The following is a 19113-nucleotide window of genomic DNA, read 5'->3' on the forward strand; positions in this document are numbered from 1 at the left end:
TATATCATGAACGGTTATCTGCAATTTTTTAGTTGACTTGATAGTAATTATGTTACATAATCGTGCCTATATATCAGTTAAAGTCATAAATCATCAAGTTTAATATAGACAATATAAAAAACTTTTACACGGTCATCTAAAAGGTCTCTACATGTATGATGTAACCCTCCATAAAAAAAAAATTGTAATCTTGAAAATAAAACGAGCTACTTGCTAAACCAGGTAAATGTATCTTGATAGTGCAAAAATTAAAAAGCAAAAAATAGATAAATGTGTTTTCTGGTATGAAAATTGTTATCATAAACATTTACAGCTTGTTTGGATGGTTGATACATGTCTTTTCATAATGTATCATATTGTATTGTATTGTTTGATAATGCAACATTTGGATAGATTGTATCGTTTTTCGTCGTTTGATGATATCACGCACCAATAACATAAAAAATAAACTTGCAACATTAGTAAGAAAAACTAGGATATATAATAGAAGTATTATATAAAAAATATATGGTAAATAATAAAATATAATTATTTAATAATAAGGAATGGCAAGATGAGAGAAAAAAGCAAGGTAACGATGTAACCACACCAAATCCGTCATTATATAAAGTGGCATTTTTCGTCGTTACGTAAGGACGGATTTAACAATACGATACAATAAAATTAAAATAACAATCAAAATAAACATCGTATATAAAGTAATAATACAATACAATACAATAAGTAACAACCATCCAAACAAGGTGTTAGCTACCGTAAAAAATGTACATTATCAATTGTACACACTTTGCAAAAACATTATAAATAGGTGTTCCCAGATCATTCTATTCCAAACTACACACTTTGTCCTAGCTTAGCCATAATTGTATAATTACTTTATCTCCTCTCTCTTCCTTCTCATTAAAGAGAAGTTTCTCTTTGTTCAAGAGTAATTGTCTTTTTTGGCACAAATTAAAATGGGAGGAGGAACTTCTCCTTGTGCTTCCTGCAAATTATTAAGGCGTCGTTGTGCCAAAGACTGCATATTTGCTCCTTACTTCCCTCCAGATGACCCACACAAGTTTGCCATTGTTCACAAGGTTTTTGGTGCTAGCAATATTAGCAAGATGATACAGGTTTCAATTATTTTTTAATTAATCTGATTCATATTTTGTTTCTAAATATTTTGTAAGATATCAATAGCTTTACCATTTTTACCAGAGTATTAGTTAATAATTATCGTAGAGATTACCTATGATTGCTTTATAAGCAGAGGGAGATCTAGAATTTTAATTCTTTGGTTCAATATTTAGGATTCTTAGCATAAAAACTATTAAAATTATGGATTCGGACCTACTGATTTGTTGCCGTGTTAGTAAAATTTACGCAAAAATTTATAGACTTCAGATGGAATCGGTGATAAAATTATAGGTTGGATCCGCATAAGTGACATGATTAAATAAATATTTTTTGCAGCGCAAATGAATATAATTTAAACTATAAACTAAAAGCCCCATTTCCTCTTTAACTAGGTCAAATAGTTTTATGGGTATTTACAAACTTATTTTTAGTTTTATGACCTTATCTTTTTTTTTTTTACACATGAGAGATTTACTTTTACACATAAGATAATCGGTGTACTTTAACTAATTACTCATAACAAATTAGGAGTAGTTATCACTTTTATCATGTTACCAAATAATGCTTATAGTTATAGCAATTAACAATATCTGTAATTGCTTTAACGTGACCTATTAATAAAGTCTGAACTAATTTTTTGTTGGACTTGGAAGGACATAATTGTCGTTGAAGCAGTTTTTGAATTGGAACGCGTCTATACTTTTTTAGGCTCACAGGGTTGTTTATGTTCATGTTATGCAACATCTGTATGATTTATTTATTTTGTCTAGGTTAATGTTATTAAGATTTAACACAAATAGTTGGTCGGATTTACTGTTTACTTTTTCTAGCTAGTATACATAGATTATACACTAATTATATAAGATTATACACATATCGTACATACATAATTAACCTATACATCCGCCGGTTATTTTTAGTTTAAGTAGTTGGGTGGACAGCTACTTAAGTTAATTCTTCAATGTTTTGTTTGTTTATATTCAGGAACTTCCAATACAGCAGAGAGCAGATGCAGTAAACAGTTTAGTGTATGAAGCAAATGCAAGAATGAGAGATCCTGTTTATGGTTGTGTTGGTGCAATCTCTTATTTACAAAATCAAGTCTCACAGTTAGAAATGCAACTGGCTATGGCCCAAACAGAGATATTATGCATCCAAATGCAGCAAGAGTCTGCTCCTAATTTGCCTGCAATTCAAATGGAACAATATGATGGTTCAACTCCTCAAGCACTGAGCTTTGGCAGCCCTTACTTAGTGGCGGGAGAAGAATTTAGACGTTGTGGATTATGAGTTGAGAGAATAGGGTTCCGAAATGTTTATGACTGTTTCTTTTGTTTTGGCACGTATATATATGGTTCAGCCCCTCAAGTACTGAGTTTTGTCGAACCTGCAAATTAATCCATTGTTGGATTTACCACTTCGCTTACTTGTTCATCTTGTTTTTAACAAGCTCGAGGTTTTGGACGTCTAACTAATGAAATGTTGTAGCACTTTGAGTACTTAGCTGAGGAATTTTATAATTTGTCTGTCTTTTTTACAAGTTCCGATTTGGGTGGTGATGGTCAAGGCAGCTCCACCATTTGCTTTTCATAAATCTCGGAGAATACTCACATTTAGAATTTAAATTTTACGAGTTAAATATATAGCGTCTATCACTAAATTAACTAAAAAGGGCAGTCCGGTGCAAAAAGTATCTCGTATTTATGCAGGGTCCGCGAAAAGACCGCACCCCTAGGGGTGTGATATAGATAACACACCTTAATACAAACATTAGTGGCTGCTTCCACGACTCGAATTCATGATCTATAAGTCACATGGAGAAATGTAAGAATTTATTTTTCAATGGTTTTCACATATAATTTATGATTTGAACATAAAAATTTAAAATGAATTAAGTTGAACCCAATCTAGTGCTATCTATAGGTCTATCACTCTCTAAGGCCAAGGTAGAGGGCTTAAATGTTTTTTTTATAAATAAAAAAATTGCTAATGAGGAAAGACCGAAATTAAGAGAGCTAGAGGGGGAGTGAATTTTAACTGGAAAATGGAAGGGGAAAAAAAACTAAAAGAACATAACTCGAAAAAGGAAAAGGAAGAAAAAAAGAAAGAAAACCATAGAAAAAGAGCGACAAATACAGCCTAAATAATGCGGTTATATACAGTCAAACCGTAGCCTATGACATAAGTGGAGTAAAAATTAAGTAGGGTTAACATTTACATTTAAATCATGAATTGACATTTAAATCAGTAAATCTTTTGTATCACTACACAATACTATTTCTGGTTTCAAATACGAGTCGCAATAGCAAATTATCTTGATTTCAAAATATTTGACGTTAAAAAAATAAAAAGTCATTTTTGTCACTGTTTCAGTTAGTGAAATATTAATTATGTGATTGATAGTTTTATCTATATCACGGGTGGTGGTCCATGAAGATGAAGAAAGAAAATGGATGTTGGATAGCGTGGAGAGTCAAACTTCTTCAATTTGATCATGAATATGGACCCAAATTTTTTATTTAATAACGGTATAAAAAGTATTATAAATTAAAATAATTAACAATTTAAAATATTTAAAAAGTACATGAAAAAAGTCGTGATCAAAGAACAATTTGTATGGCTCTCAAAATATAAAAAATATCATTTCTTTTGAGGCAAGGGGAGTATTAAGTATGATCAATTGTTATGAACAAAGACAGATCTATTATATAACGTATGAATTCACGTAAAATCAATAATTTTTACTCAGACTCTATATCTATTTTAATAAATACACTAATTACCTAATAATATTTGACTATGTTATTACGTTATATATTAATTTGAGATCTTCCTTGATGTCGTTATACTTTAAATCTTGAATTCGCATACGCATTAGAATGGTTTTGTACAAATTAATGTGTCTAATTGAGAGCCCGTGAAAGGGTCAGAAATAAAGAGACTGTAACTAGAGATATCAAGTTGTTCTGAGTCAAAAAGAAAAGAAACTAAAAGACCACGCCTCCACGTGGTTCTACTACCCAAGGGAAAAAATCTCCTCTTTCACTATACCAAACTCAGCAATATATAATTCGAGCTCGACCCGGCCTTTCACGGGATCTCTCGTTTCTATCGTTCAGATACTTGTCGTAAGAAAAGCCGCGGACGATGGCTGGTAATTACCGGTACGACGGCGGCGTATCTTCCCCGCCGCCTACTGACGGAGGATACGGCGGCTCCGGCGGTGATGGATACAGTGAATCGGGAGGAAATGGATACCGTGGCTCGGGAGGCACTGGTAGATATGATGGTTCCGGCGGCGGAGGATATGGTGGTTCCGCTGGCAGTGAATACAGTGGCTCCGGTGTCGGTGGACACGGTGGTTCTGAAGGCAGTGGATACGGTGATTCTGGAGGCAGTGGATACGGTGGCTCTGGAGGAGGTGGATATGCATCGGGCAACAGAGGAGGATATGGTGGATCGGGCAGCAGAGGGGGATATGGTGGATCGGGTGGTGGAAGATATGGTGCGGGAGGTGGTAGTTATGGAGGCAGCACCGGAGGATATGGTAACAGTGACAGAGGCGGTGGAAGAGGAAGTGGAGGATATGGTGGTGGTAGTTCCCATAATCAAGGTACTAGACTATCCTTGTTCCAAATTTTGGAGAATAAATTATCATAAGATATAAATTGTGAGTTTAATAAGTTATATACATGCAGAGGCGGATTCAAGATTTAAGATCGATGGGTTCAACCTTCATGGTTTCTAGAATTGAACTCAAATTTATGCTCCGTGTCGGATCCCGGCGCCGAAAGGCTACATCCACCTCAATTATACATGTTATTTTGTTCATTTATGAGATTACTAATTAATATTTATCAAGAGATTTACCTGTAATACTAGAATACCCATAGAACTCAAAACTCATAAACTGGTCTATATTGAGAATGATTTCTTATCCATATATGTCTAAATTGAAAGGTGGTGGTAGTGGATATCAAGGAGGAGATCGTGGTGGTGGCGGTGGAAGAGGTGGTGGTCGCGGTGGAGGAAGTGGGAGGGAAGGTGATTGGCGTTGCCCTAATCCAAAGTAAGGTTTTCAGTATCCTTCTTGATTCTTTTGGAGTTTCTGCTTATTATCATCAACTAGTATTAGAACTCATGCATCGCCCGCGGACAATACTAAAGAATATTAATGATGTCAATTATGTTATTTGGCTTCCTTAAGAACAACAACAACAACAACAACAACAAAAATGGAGTCTGGGGAGGGTAGTGTATACGCAGACCTTACCCATACCTTATAGAGATAGAGAGGTTGTTTCCGATAGACCCTCGGCTCAAGGAACAGTGGAGATAAAGCAACAAGTTGCAAGCAATAGTAACAACAATGTATTATGGTAACGACGCAAATGACACATCAAATAATAGTAAAGAACCATGAATAAAATAATACAAAAATAGTCCTAGTTCTACCGGTACGCCTAGGAGGAACACACTACTATCTGTCAACCTACAACCCTAATCCTCGACCTCCACACCTTTCTATCGTATGTCATATCCTCGGTAAGCTGGAGCAATGACACGTCTTGCCTAACTACCTCTCCCCAATACTTCTTAGGCCTACCCCTTCCCTTCCTCAGACTCGACATGGACAACCTCTCACACCTCTTGACCGGAGCATCTGTGTCTTTTCTCTTCACATGCCCGAACCATCTCAGTCTCGAGTCTCGATTCCCGCAATGTAACCTGCAAGCATTACTCAATAGCATAATGTACCTCACATTTAGAGAAAGTGAGTTTGCGTTCAATTAACCCCAAATTCATTTTCAAACCTTGCGTTTATAATTGTTTCCCATCTTTTAAAAAACGAAATGAAAACCACTTTTAACCCATTGCTTCTGTATGCTCAAGTTTATTTTTGCCTTTTTCTTAGTGTATATTGAATTGAAGGCGAGTGACTTAGGTTAGGGGATTCCACGAGTTAAGCTTAAAGCAGAGTTCATTTGCTCAGTTACTTTCAAAGCAGAAGGAAGGAACATGAACCCCATCATAAAACTTGAACCCAAAAAATAGAAAGGAAAGGAGACTCTACATATTTTTAGGTTTAGCTATTCAACAAAATATTGGATTGGATGGTTGAGCAATCTTTAGTCTCAACTCCTAACTGATCTTATTTTTAGAAGGAAAAAAAAAACTCTGAAAAGGGGTAAAATTAATTTCTGAGAAAAGTTAGTTGTAAAATCATTGACTTCAAAGATTGTGCAACTTTGACTTTTATTTTTGCTGCATGAATCTTCAGCTTAATCAATTCAAAGAACCCTCAAAGAAGCATTTTACGGTTAATGCTGACAATGCCCAATACTTGACATGAATGATAACCTTGAAATTGAAAATCTATTCTGCGCAACACTGATACACCTAAACAGCCTAGAAAATCACATTAAATATCTGCATGTTTCCTTGTACTTTCTTCAATTGTTGTATTGTGAATCATCAAATACAACCAGAGCAAAGCAAAGAAAAGAAGTTATAGATCTTTGCGGTAATTAACTTGATTGGTCATAGAAGTATTTCAAAACATGCTACTACATGGAGATTCCTTTATACATGTATATTATAAATAGTTGCAAGATGAAAACAGGATTTAACTAAAAGACTTCTATTATTAAAGTTATTCCTACATAAATAAATTACATAGCTCATCCAATAATCTTAAAGAAACAATCTACAAATTAAAAGCTACCAAGGATATCTGATGGTGGTGAGTTTATTTTTCCTGCTGCCAAAAATAAGTATCATGGAGCTAAAGCATACTGGACAATAGTTTCAAATTAAAATTAAAAAAATTAAAACTGAAAATAATAGAAGTATAATGAAGATTAATTAAGAGAATCATTTAGAGCAAGTTAATCAATTATGAACAATAAATCTTAAGAAGCTAAAAGAGAATTTAGTTTTAGAAGGTTTGAATTCAATACGTGTCTTGAGACATTTGTTTTCATGGTCTTCCTCTCGCCATCGCTAATGTGTTCAAAATAGTGCCATGCACATTCATGTAAATCTCAACATTGTATGCTTGAAATACACAAAAGAAATTTAAGATAGAAATTGGCAAGAAAATTGCAATTCTTATTGCTACATAATGAGTGGAATTTGTGGAACATTGATTTTATGTGTCAATATAGGAGTGTATATAAGAGGTTAAGAAGTTGGTACTTCATTCCAACTTAAAATTTCATTTTAATTCAAATTCTAAAATCATAACAGTTTGTTACGAACAATTCTTTTTAGTTGGAAACAAGGGTAAAGGGTCAAATTTGCCCATGAACTATGCGAAATGGAACAAATTTGCCGATTTTTGAGGGCTGCGGTTGGTCCTCTAGGGTTAACCCCAGATGGATTTCTAGGTCATGAAAAAATGATTAACAAAGGGATTCTTGAACATAGGGTGTGATTGGTTTTATATCCACATTGTATCTGCCTAAAGACAGCAAGTGGCTATGCTTTTCAAAGTTCAGTGCAATTTTATTTTGATTGTCTTTGTCTTCATTGCAAGCTCTAATTATGTCCATATCATTCTATGAAAAACAGCATTTTGTGAATCGGCAAAGGGCCAAATATAGCCCTCTACTTTCAAAAATGGTCTAAGAATACCCCTCGTTATACTATTGGGTTATCTATAAACCTGCAGTCATACTTTGGGTTCAAATATACCCCTCATTTAAACGGAGGGACATGTGTCATCGTCCTATTGGTCAATCCTAAATATCTTCTAATTAATTAAAAAGACATATTACCCATACCCGAAAAGCAATATTTTAAAGCAATTTATTTTTGTAAAAACTGGAAAAAACGAAAATATTTTTTTTTTCATGCTTTAGAAAAAACTGAAAAATATTTTCTAAAATAATGTTTTTGTAAAAACTGGAAAAATAAAATCTGAAAATCAATTTTCTAAAGCAATTGTTTTTGTAAAAACTTGAAAAAACTGAATTTATTTTTACTAAAAACTGAAAGAAAACGAAAATATTTTTTTTCAGTTTTTACAAAAAAACTACTTTAAAAAAAGCTGAAAAATATTTTCTAAAACAATATTTTTGTAAAAATTGAAAAAAAAAAAAAACTAAAAAGCAATTTTCTAAAGCAATGTTTTTGTAAAAACTGAAAAACAAATATTTTTTTTCCAGTTTTTAGTTAAAAATATTTCAGTTTTTTCCAGTTTTTAATTGCTTTAGAAAATTCTTTTCAGTTTTTTTTTTCAGTTTTTACAAAAATATTGTTTTAGAAAATATTTTTCAGTTTTTTTAAAGCAGTTTTTTGGGAAAAAAATATTTTCGTTTTTTTCAGTTTTTAGTAAAAAAAACATATTAGTTTTTTCCAGTTTTTACAAAAAAAAAATATTTTTCGGGTATGGGTAATGAGTCTTTTTAATTAATTAGGATATATTTAGAATTGACTAACATGACGATGACACGTGTCCCTCAGTTTAAATGAGGGGTATATTTGAACCCAAAGTATGACTGCAGGGGTGTAAATAACCCAATAGTATCACGAGGGGTATTCTTAGACTATTTTCGAAAATAGAGGGGTATAACGAGGAGTCAAATTTGCCCATGAACTATGCGAAATGGAACAAATTTGCCGATTTTTGAGGGCTGCGGTTGGTCCTCTAGGGTTAACCCCAGATGGATTTCTAGGTCATGAAAAAATGATTAACAAAGGGATTCTTGAACATAGGGTGTGATTGGTTTTATATCCACATTGTATCTGCCTAAAGACAACAAGTGGCTCTGCTTTTCAAAGTTCAGTGCAATTTTATTTTGATGTCTTTGTCTTCATTACAAGCTTTAATTATGTCCATATCATTCTATGAAAAACAGCATTTTGTGAATTGATGATCGAAATTGAAACCAGCTTGATGTGTTCTCAATTTCTATGGAGTTTTGTGAAGTATTAGTATGAAAGTTATATTCTCTTGGGTTTAATTAGCTATTAAGTATCTCATTTGAACTATGAAATAATAGCTGTTTTAATTTCCTGTCTGAAATTACTAATTATGGCATATTTGAATGTAGTTGTGGGAACTTGAACTTTGCTAGAAGAGTTGAGTGTAATAAATGTGGTGCACCTTCGCCTGGGGGTAATGATGATCGTGGTAGCGGTTACAGTAGAGGTGGAAGTGGTGGGGGATATGGAAATAATCGAGGGGGGAGGGGTGATAATTATGATAGAGGGAGTGGCGGAAGCAATAGAAATGGCTCGTATGCTGGTAATCAGGGAAGAGCTGATGGTGGTTATGGTCAGGGTCCTCCAGCTGCTCGTCCATCTTATGGAGGCCCTGATAGCAGCTATCCACCACCGTCCAATACTTACGGTGACAACTCAGACTACGCCCCTGATGCAGTTCCTCCGCCAGCAAGTTACAGTGGTGCACCTCCATCATATCCCCCTTCACATGCTAGTGCTGCTGGCTATGGTCGGAATATACAATCTGACACACATGGTGATGGTCGGGGTGGCCCAGAAGGAGGATATGGTGGTGGTCCTCGAAAAAAAGTAGGTAGTCATAGCAGTGCTGAGGCTCCAGCGAGGGTCAAGCAGTGTGATGAGCATTGTGGAGATTCTTGTGACAACTCAAGAATATACATCTCAAATTTGCCCCCTCATGTCACCATTGAAGAACTCCAAGAGCTTTTTGGAAGCATTGGACAAGTAATATGAAATTTCTTTTGGTTATTATTTCCGTTTCAGATTTATTTTTTACTGTTAGCAGTACATTATTTTTCTTTATTTCACAACTCCATGTCGTTTATTGTGGTATTGGTTCTTGGAGCATGAAGATAACATATCTGGATACTTAGTATTCTGATGTTTTGTCTTTTACTGATCGTAGAAATATTGCCTTGGCTTTATCATCAGAAGAAGTGATAGATTTTTGTGACTAGCTGGTAGTCTATGCCTTGGAATGATGCTTAATTCCTTCCTCATTAATCTGTAGGTGGCAAGAATCAAGCAAAAACGAGGCTACAAAGACCAGTGGCCTTGGAGCATAAAGATATATACAGATGAAAAAGGAAATAACAAAGGAGATGCAGTATTGTCATATGAAGATCCTTCTGCAGCGCACTCAGCTGGAGGCTTTTTTAATAGTACAAAACTAGAACGATTATTGATTTTTTTTACCTTATGCAGTAAATGCCTTACCCGCTAACCATGAATATGTTTACCAGATTACGACTTCAGAGGTTATAAGATCAGTGTTGCAATGGCTGAGAAGTCTGCACCAAAGGATCCTTCAGCATATGGTTCTGGGTAAGTCATATGATGTTATCCTTTGATCAATCTTCTTTTGAATTAATTACTTTCATTTCACATGACTTCCAGCTTTTGCTGTTGTTCCTCACTTATGTTAAGAGTGCACATATATCTTTGAAGTTATGCCTTGGCATGTATGCAGAGTTAACACGTCTTTAATGAGATTATGGAATTGTCTACTTGCTAGTTGGTACAGTTTGATCGTTTTGTAATTGTCTCTACTTGGTGGAAACCGCCAGTCGTTTGGTTTTTTGTACCATCTTTTTTGCTCTTATCTAAGTACTCTGCTAGTGGTTGGGGGTTTTGGACCATTGCTGTAGTATACTTATGTGTGGTGAGGACCATAATTATTTCCAGCTGGTTGAACTAGTATGCCTTGTAAACCATAATGCTTTCATATTAGCCTTGACAAAGCCAAAGCGGCTTAACTATTTAGATGATCATTTTTTTATATTTTTTGAAGAATTTGCAAGATTGAGCAATCATGGATGTCTTTATTACCGGTAATGATTGTCTTTTGTATTACTTGCAGTGAAAGTTTACATCTAGGTACTTTTTTCTAATTAATGTTGCAAGTATTATTTGCAAATTTTCACTTTAGTTACTAGTGATCTTATAATGGCTGGTGACCGGTCCTGGATGAATGCGCCAACCTACATCCCCCAACCCCCCCAACCCCCCCACCCTCCCTTTTTTTTTTTTTAAGATTCTATAGTGGAGTTCAATTTATTTTTCAAACCGTCAAGTTTAATTTCAAGCACTAGCTGCTTGTCTATATTTTCATTAGTGTGGTGCTTATGCTTTCTTGAGCCGAGGGTCTATTGAAAACAGCCCCTCTCCTCACAAGGTAGGGGTAAGGTTTGCGTACACACTAACCTCCCCATACCCCACGGTGTGGGATAATAGTGGGTATGTTGTTGTTGTAGCTGCTATTAAAATGATGTTTGTAACTTTATGCTTAGGTGCAGGTTACGCCGAACTGGTTTTAACCCCCTTAGTCTCGCAGAATGTGTCCATCACCATGGATTAAACTGAAAGTTTCAAGTTGAGAGTGTGTCATATTATCTATTATACTTCCCTATACTGAGTGTTTGCAAACGCTTTATCCATTTAACCCTCGGTCTGTCTGCATCTACAAACACTCCTTATTGGTGACCCCAAAGCTTTTGACAGCATCCTAACGTGTTTCTATCAGCTTTGATTGCTCGCTGGTTACTTCTCTAGCCTCTTGTAACCATCCAACTAAATATCACTTTGTGCTCTTTTGTTATTAATTTCTTAAATTTTAGCTTAAAGTGGGCAAAATGTCTAATCTATTGGTCTGGTGGTATCATTCTGTTTATGGGTTAGAATGGGTTAGATAATGTGAGGGAATTAATTATTTATTGTGAACTCTGAGGGTGTATATCTGTGCCCGCCTAGAGAGTAAAATATCTCTAAGAAGATGGTTATGTGAATCCTTTATGCTGACTTTTTTTATTGATTGATAGGGGCCGTGGTCGAGGTGGATATGGTGGTGACCGGCGCAGAGATAACTATGGTTCTGGTCCAGATCGAAATTTTCATGGTGGAAACCGATCACGTCCCTACTGAAATTCAACCAGACAATCTATGTACTAAAAATATGTGGTGGGAGGGTTTTTTAATTAGTTCCATGATATAGTACTCCCTTAGCTGGAGACGAAGAGGTAGGTTGTTCACTCACTCTGAGCAATACCCTTTTCCTCCTTGCTGTCTCCTACATTAAGGGGTTCCCCAGTTTGAAACTTTGATTAATGTGAGCTATTATGTGAATGTTTTTATAGAGGCGAGTGGATGTTCTGCAAAATGCTGCTAAGGTAGGTTGAAATGTTCAGGTGAGTGTTGCTTCTTTGAAAAATCTAAAATGCTCCATTAATTCAGCTAATTGATAATGTTTTTGCATGTGTGCGCTCGCACATGCTGGCATCTTCACATGGTGCCGAATGTGATGTTTTAGGTGCATCTAGAACATAAATTTTTTCGAGCTATAATTATCATTTCTATGGTTATAGCTAATGTCCAGGTCAGAAATGACCATCTAGTTTAGAATCAGCCTATTTTAGCCAGTACAAAGAATCTTCTTATATCTTTTGAGATTGCTGAGCTGGGTCCTCAATACTGTGGCATACTTGGTAGAGAAAAGAATCAGACTTTGGTTAGTCTTGCATTTTTTACAAGTTCAGAATGGAGTGAAGGAGTTTGAGATTCAGGATTGTCTCTTCCTCTCTATCCACTTCTCTTTTATGGTTTTACATTTCATAAAATTGTGGTGTTGGTAGACTGTTGTTTGTTGACCGAGCTTCCCGTAGTCTCAATGGTATTGACTTGGAAACTTATAGTGAGAACGGAGAAGTAGAATGCTATAGCTTGTGTATTTGATGAGGACGACATAGCTTGATCAGGTGGCCAGGAGCTAATTTGATGTTCCTAAGGGTGGCACCTACATAACGTTTTGAACGAATGCCATTTCAGTGGAGGTACTAAGTCCCCTCCTGCTGAGCTATAGGAGTCTATCCGGAGTGGGCAGTATTAGTAGTGTCTTAGTGGTCAATCTGTTCTCAATGGTGTTCTTGGTTTGGTTCTTTGCTTCAAGAATAAAATGGGTCCTATATTCACGTAAGTGGAGATTGCTCGACGAAGTAGGAGGAGGATCATTCTTTTTCCTTTCCTTGGCAAAACCAAGCCCAGTGCTGCAGTGATGGGATATTCTTTTGAAAAGATGCTCGAAATGTCTGAAAGTTGTGATTACTTTCTGCTATTGCATTTTTTTCTTGTAGTAATGGTGATTTTGACAAACTTGTACTACTAAATACTAATAATGGCTGCTCTCTTGCGTTTCAAATTCGAATCCGTCCTTTTGTTCTACTGAAAAGGTCCAAATATAACCTTGTACTACGAGAAAAGGTTTAAATATATCATTCGTTATACTTTGGGTTCAAATACACCTGTCGTAATACTTCTGATTCAAATATACCCCTCTTCAAGTTTGGGCAAGGTGGACATCCAATCCTATGTGTCAATGACATCTTATGAGATGGATGCCACGTAGCATACCACCTCAGCGACCCTAATCCATTTTACCCCCTCCCTTCTATGTATTTTTCCACCACCAAAATTCTCTCTCCACCACCTTTGCCACCATAACCGTTATCATGAACAATTTTGAATTTATACAAAGCCACTCATCAATCTCAAAATCCTCATCTGGAAGCCATTCATCAATCTCAAGATCTTCATCTGGAAGTCTACGAGCAACATTCCAAGTTCCTATAGTAACTCTGAGGAAAATCAGGGCATATGTGAAACTCCAACGAAAGAAATTCTTGTAACTGGATCTTAGTATCATAAAAGCAAAACAAATTGAACTGAATTTAAAGCCAAACCTCATTTCTTTTGAACTAATGTATTGAACACTCAGAGTTTCTGATTTCCCGCTCCATGAATACTTGGTTGAAATTTTCCTCAATATTGTTCATGGTGGCGGAAACGGTAGCAATGGTGGTGGAGGGAAAGGGAATTTTAGCGGTGAAAAAAAAATATAAGTGGATAAACTATTTTTTCACCACTTCGTCGTTAACAAGAAGTTTCAGTTGTCCTTTATCCCTAACGGAACATTAACCCAAAGACATCATCTTAGATGTTGAGATTTACACAAAAGGGACTTTTCTGGATGGTCTAGCGGAATGTCTTCAAAATTTGCAGTATTTAAAAAATGACTGTGGACCCACACAAGCTCTTCAAGGATTTCTTTACTGGATTGAATTGTTCATTGAAGTCTGCCAATTTGACATATTTTTGCTCTTTAGGATTTTTTTTACTAATTCGATAGAGTTGATGCTATTATTATTCTACTTATCTATTAATCTATTCATTGAAGTCTACCAGATTGTTATACTTCAGCTCTTCAGGGATTTCTCTACCTGATCGGTAGAGTTGATGTTATATTTTGTCTACTTATCTGTTAAATTGTTCATCGAAACCTATTGGATTGGCATGTTTTTTCTGGTTTATTTTAATAAAGCGTTCTTCAAATTTCCAACTTCAATTTCGATCAAACCACCACAAATCTACTCCAAATTATCTCATATTTGAAACAAAGCTTCCAAATACCAACACAAAAAAATCACAATCACCAATCTAGTCGAATAAAACCAAATCAAAAAGATTCACTTTGTCTTTTTTAACACTTTCTATGTCCAAGAATGAAATTTTGCGATTTTTACAATAAATCACTAAAATTTATGTCTGGACTAAAAGTTTAAGCACAAATTATCAACATTCAAACGATTTTAACAGTAAATTGATCATTAACTTTTATTTTCCACCATCAAATTCCGCCAAGACATCCCCTACGGAGGTCACTCCGTGTTAATTTCTGAAAGACATGCCTTGAAATTTAAGCAAACTTGATTGTGTGTTCAATGTATGACAAACTATGGAATCACCGTGAAGGAAGAGCGGGTGAATAAGATAAAAAGGGATCAGTAAAATCTAATCACCTGCTGTAAGGTGAAAAGAATACCAGAATACATCATCGAGATCATAGACAAAATAAAAACATAATTACAACCTTAATGCGAAGTGAGGTAATTTCATGTTTAAAGTTATCTCCCTTCCAAAAAACATTTCAAACGAGCAAATTATCTACCATCTCAAGTATCTAAGTAAAAACTGATAAAGCTTGAGCAACCACACATTATATTTATCAAGTGAACGAGTTTGTCAATGAAACTAAAGCAAAACATATGTTAGAAACTAGTTACTAAAGGTAAACTGTTCCACATCTTTGAGGGCTTTCAAAATACATACAATCTCGTGAGATCCAACTGCACTTATACAGGCTTTACCTCGTGAGATTGGTGGGCCTAAAACCAAACCTATAACAGATATTTAACAATCTACCAAAATCCATTTAGCCTATACTCTCTAGTCGCATATTATACACCAAAACGATGTGAAAAGAAACAACTAAACAAGAACTTAAAAAGTTGTAAACCAAGTCGATTCAACCATTTTTAACACAGCTCATAGCAGAAATCAGCAGACAAAAGAGAGTAATTTGGCGCACTCGAAACAGCCTAGTGGCCTAAACCTTGATGGACAAAGTCACCTGCCTATCCAATAACTTTGTGATGATAAGGTAGCAAGTACTCATAAATGAGTATTAGATGAAAACAAACTGGCGCGAATCATTATGAGGGGGGGAGGCTAATAAAGCAGTACCGGGGCTATCAAAATATCTCTTAAAACCTGGTCAAAGTAAAGCACATTTAGAACCAAAAGAACAAGATTTGATCCATAAAGGAGTCTTAATCACTCTCTCTCATATTCAAAGTAAACAAATATTCAAAGGGCAGTTCGCAAAATAAAATAGGTATTGCTAAACAAACCGAAACATTCAAACTCAAAACTGTAAAACTTAACTCTCCATCTACGCTCCAACAGCGTGAAATTGACTTGAACGGTGGATGAAACCACCAAGAAAATTTAAGCAGTAGTTGCTGATTGAGCTGCCAGCCTTTTCCGTGCCTCCTCGATGATGGACAACTTAATACCTTTACCTTTAGGAAGTGAAACCCATGGCTTAGTACCCTTTCCAAGAGTGAACACATTACCCAAACGGGTAGCAAATTCATGTCCCAACGCATCCTGAATGTGGACAGTCTCGAAGCTACCCTTATGCTTCTCTCTGTTCTTAATAACGCCAACACGTCCCCTGTTTCTACCTCCAGTAACCATCACAACATTCCCAACATCAAACTTGATGAAATCGACAATCTTATTGGATTCCAGGTCCAGCTTTATGGTATCATTGGCTTTGATAAGAGGATCGGGATAGCGGATTGTTCTTCCGTCGTAAGTGTTTAGGTATGGAATTCCCTTCTGGCCAAACTGAACAGAGCGGACCTTGCAAAGCTTAAACTGCCAAAAGAGAAAAAAAATCAAATAAGAGCAGTTTAACAATAATAAACATTTAGAGGACAGAAAAGAATCTAACACATAAATTCGTCACACATGCAAAAAGTTAGAATATTAAGCTACCTTGGCTTCCTCGTCCCTGACTGAGTGAAGACGAAATCGGCCTTTGGTGTCATAAAGGAGGCGGAAGTTTTCATTAGTCTTTGGAATTGAAACCACATCTGTGTACAGAAAATAGCATTATTCACTGTCAACGGGCTCAACCAGGCATACTACAATGGAAAGAAATACAACAAACGTCACTTGGTTCTTGAATCATAGACTTCTTTAGACAAATTGACCACCCTTAATTTGAAGATCCACACATCCATCGGATCCCCTCAACTCTAATTTATACCACTCTTTCCTTTTTGAGAAACAATTCTCTTTTCTAAACAACTTTAAGAATTTAAATTCATTTAGATATATAAAGAAATGTGATGTTTTCACTATAAAACTAACTTTTCAACTATTGTATCAATATTTTTTTTCAGAGTCTCAATATAATACATAAATCAGATGTTCAAACACTGTAAAAAGCAAGACTTTCGTATAAGATGGAATGAAAGGAGTATAAGAAAAGATACCAAACCAACAAAAGATGTAGATAAAGTGTATTTACCCATGAAACCAGCTGGATAAGTCTTATCGGTTCTAACTTTGGAGTCAACCATAACTTGACGTTGCATCAAAATTGAGATCACCTCTCTGTATGTGAGAGCATACTTCAGCCTGTTTCGCAAGATAATGATCAACGGCAAGCATTCCCTTGATTTGTGTGGACCAGATGATGGCTTGGGAGCCTATAGAAGAAAAACAGAAAAATGTTCAGCTAATACATCCCCAAATCATCTAATACTACATAGAAAAGACTATGACCAAGAGGGTTAACTTACAAATGCTCCACCAAGCTTATCAAGCATCCAATGTTTCGGGGCATTGAGCCTCTTCAGATGTTTCTTCAACCCTCTAGCCTGTACATAAATGTAAACCCAAGTTTAGTAAATAAATCAACCAATACGTTTCAACAATGTAAAGCATCGCAGGTATGCTATAGTGTGATGCATATAACAGAGCCAGGCAACCATTTTATGGTCTAAGAAGATAACTAGAAACGAACAACAGCAAAATTATCTCAAGAAAGAATACACTCTTTCATATGCACAAGGTTTGCAGGATTCACGAGCCATACCGAAGGGACAGAGTTATAGTGTCAGAACCATTGAATGGCTGAACCCATTTTAAAACTATAAATTAAGTTATGTAAATCATGTACAGAGCTCAATCCCATATAAACACTCGTCTCTTTGATCTTCCCGAAAAATCTCAGGAAAGGGGGAAATGGAACCGAGTACAATACAAAGACAATAGAATAGACCCGAGAAAATGATGGAACTAGGAATTGCATTAGTTACATACAACCAGTACACTGTCCACAATTACACGTAGAAATACTGATTCCGTTCACGATGACCTGCACCGTTGAATTGTTGACTTGTTCCAAAACAAACCACTTCTTAAAGATGATCTTTTCACTTTGGACAAAAACCAACTGATGTGTAGTCAGTTGGGGTTACTTTTAGTCTCTGTGCAGCAAGGAGACTACATGAAGGTACATTTAATATCACATAAAGTTTCACAAGCAAAATATTACAACTACTACTACAACGCCTCAATTAGTTGGCTCTATGAATCATCATTATCCATGTTGCTCCATTTAAAGTTTAAACCCATCTCCGTCCAATACTATAAAAATTATTTTTTTTCTAGAACCATCAGTTCTCTACATTGTCTTCTACAAAATATTAAACAAGAATTTTTTTGCCTAAAACCCATACATGAAAAAAAAATGAAGATTAGGCCTATAGAGAAATAACACAAATGAAACCTTGTACAGATCCTTAAATCAAAAAACAATTCACATAATTTATTTCTTGATAACATGGATAACCAGAGCAAAATCAAAACAAACCAAATAAGCCCTTCACAAAAAGTTCCATTTTTTTCTGCAAACCCATTAATTAAAAAACTGTAATACACACATTTAGGTCGAAGAGAAAATTCCCGTGTAACTCTATCCTATAAAACATGAAAAAAATGTACTAACACAAAATTAAATAAATACAGGAAAAAAACGCCTGAACTTTTTTTTGTTGCTAAATTCAGATCTCTAAAACCCATTAATTAAAAAACTGTAATAGACACGTTTTAGGCCTATATATACAATCCCATGTAACTATTCTGTAACACAAGAAAAAAAAGTGTAACAAAAACTCAGCAAGCCTAAAAGATGAACAAATAGATGCATTTACAATACAATATATACTAAAATCTTATTAAGTGAAGAAATGGAGGACGGAAAAACGAACCATTTTGTTGGTGTAAGGATTTTCTGTGTTTTTCCTGCTTCAGTGAAGAAGACGAGAGAGCTAATTAAACCCTAGTTATTTTGTTTAAGTACTTAACTTTGCAAGCCCTCTATCTACTGGGCTGTAGCAAGGTTGGGCTGGATTTTTATTGGGTTAATAATTTGGGCCTCAAATCAATTGACTATTCCCATAAAAAGACGTTTTAAGTGACCAGTTATTAAAAGAAAAAAAACTTTGTTTACATCAATCGCTTGAATACATGATATGTATATTTTATACATACTTTTATTATAACTATGGTTAATTCATATCCATTTTTTCCTCAATTTATAACTAAATAATGATATAT

At 35.3% G+C, this 19113-nt stretch overlaps 3 protein-coding genes across 4 annotated transcripts; 2 read left to right on the forward strand and 1 right to left on the reverse strand.

Moving 5' to 3' along the window:
• The first annotated feature begins 847 nt into the window (after window positions 1-847).
• Window positions 848-2611, forward strand: LOC107832246 (LOB domain-containing protein 12-like). The gene is made up of 2 exons (XM_016660068.2): window positions 848-1115; window positions 2104-2611. The coding sequence occupies exons 1-2, from the start codon at window positions 957-959 to the stop codon at window positions 2407-2409; spliced, it is 465 nt and encodes a 154-aa protein (XP_016515554.2). The 5' UTR covers window positions 848-956; the 3' UTR covers window positions 2410-2611.
• Window positions 2612-4098: 1487 nt separating this feature from the next.
• Window positions 4099-13302, forward strand: LOC107832244 (transcription initiation factor TFIID subunit 15b). 2 transcript variants are annotated; one of them, XR_001658528.2, is made up of 7 exons: window positions 4099-4732; window positions 5080-5188; window positions 9177-9813; window positions 10100-10250; window positions 10332-10413; window positions 11907-12104; window positions 12222-13302. XR_001658528.2 is itself a non-coding variant. In XM_016660066.2 (6 exons), exons 1-6 carry the CDS (start codon window positions 4267-4269, stop codon window positions 12007-12009), a joined length of 1548 nt encoding a protein of 515 aa, XP_016515552.2. In that variant the 5' UTR covers window positions 4099-4266; the 3' UTR covers window positions 12010-12220. The 2 variants fall into 2 exon arrangements, 1 of the variants encoding a protein (XP_016515552.2); XM_016660066.2 differs by lacking the exon at window positions 12222-13302 and having other exon boundaries at window positions 11907-12220.
• Window positions 13303-15666: 2364 nt separating this feature from the next.
• On the reverse strand, window positions 15667-18862 carry LOC107832245 (small ribosomal subunit protein eS4). The gene is made up of 5 exons (XM_016660067.2): window positions 18765-18862; window positions 17292-17369; window positions 17018-17198; window positions 16480-16577; window positions 15667-16359 (listed from the first exon to the last, which is right to left on the reverse strand). The coding sequence occupies exons 1-5, from the start codon at window positions 18765-18767 to the stop codon at window positions 15925-15927; spliced, it is 795 nt and encodes a 264-aa protein (XP_016515553.1). The 5' UTR covers window positions 18768-18862; the 3' UTR covers window positions 15667-15924.
• Window positions 18863-19113: the final 251 nt, after the last annotated feature.

The sequence above is a fragment of the Nicotiana tabacum genome, chromosome 17 (assembly GCF_000715075.1).
Source record: "Nicotiana tabacum cultivar K326 chromosome 17, ASM71507v2, whole genome shotgun sequence".
Taxonomy (NCBI): Eukaryota; Viridiplantae; Streptophyta; class Magnoliopsida; order Solanales; family Solanaceae; genus Nicotiana; species Nicotiana tabacum.

Coding starts and splice junctions, on each gene's coding strand:
- LOC107832246 (XM_016660068.2), top strand. CDS start 957: ATGGGAGGAGGAACTTCTCCTTGTGCTTCCTGCAAATTATTAAGGCGT. Junction 1,116..2,103: donor ATATTAGCAAGATGATACAG/GTTTCAATTATT, acceptor GTTTATATTCAG/GAACTTCCAATACAGCAGAG.
- LOC107832245 (XM_016660067.2), bottom strand. Junction 16,578..17,017: donor TTATCCAGCTGGTTTCATGG/GTAAATACACTT, acceptor TTCTGTACACAG/ATGTGGTTTCAATTCCAAAG. Junction 16,360..16,479: donor TCAGGGACGAGGAAGCCAAG/GTAGCTTAATAT, acceptor CTCTTTTGGCAG/TTTAAGCTTTGCAAGGTCCG.
- LOC107832244 (XM_016660066.2), top strand. CDS start 4,267: ATGGCTGGTAATTACCGGTACGACGGCGGCGTATCTTCCCCGCCGCCT. Junction 5,189..9,176: donor TGGCGTTGCCCTAATCCAAA/GTAAGGTTTTCA, acceptor ATTTGAATGTAG/TTGTGGGAACTTGAACTTTG. Junction 10,414..11,906: donor CCTTCAGCATATGGTTCTGG/GTAAGTCATATG, acceptor ATTGATTGATAG/GGGCCGTGGTCGAGGTGGAT.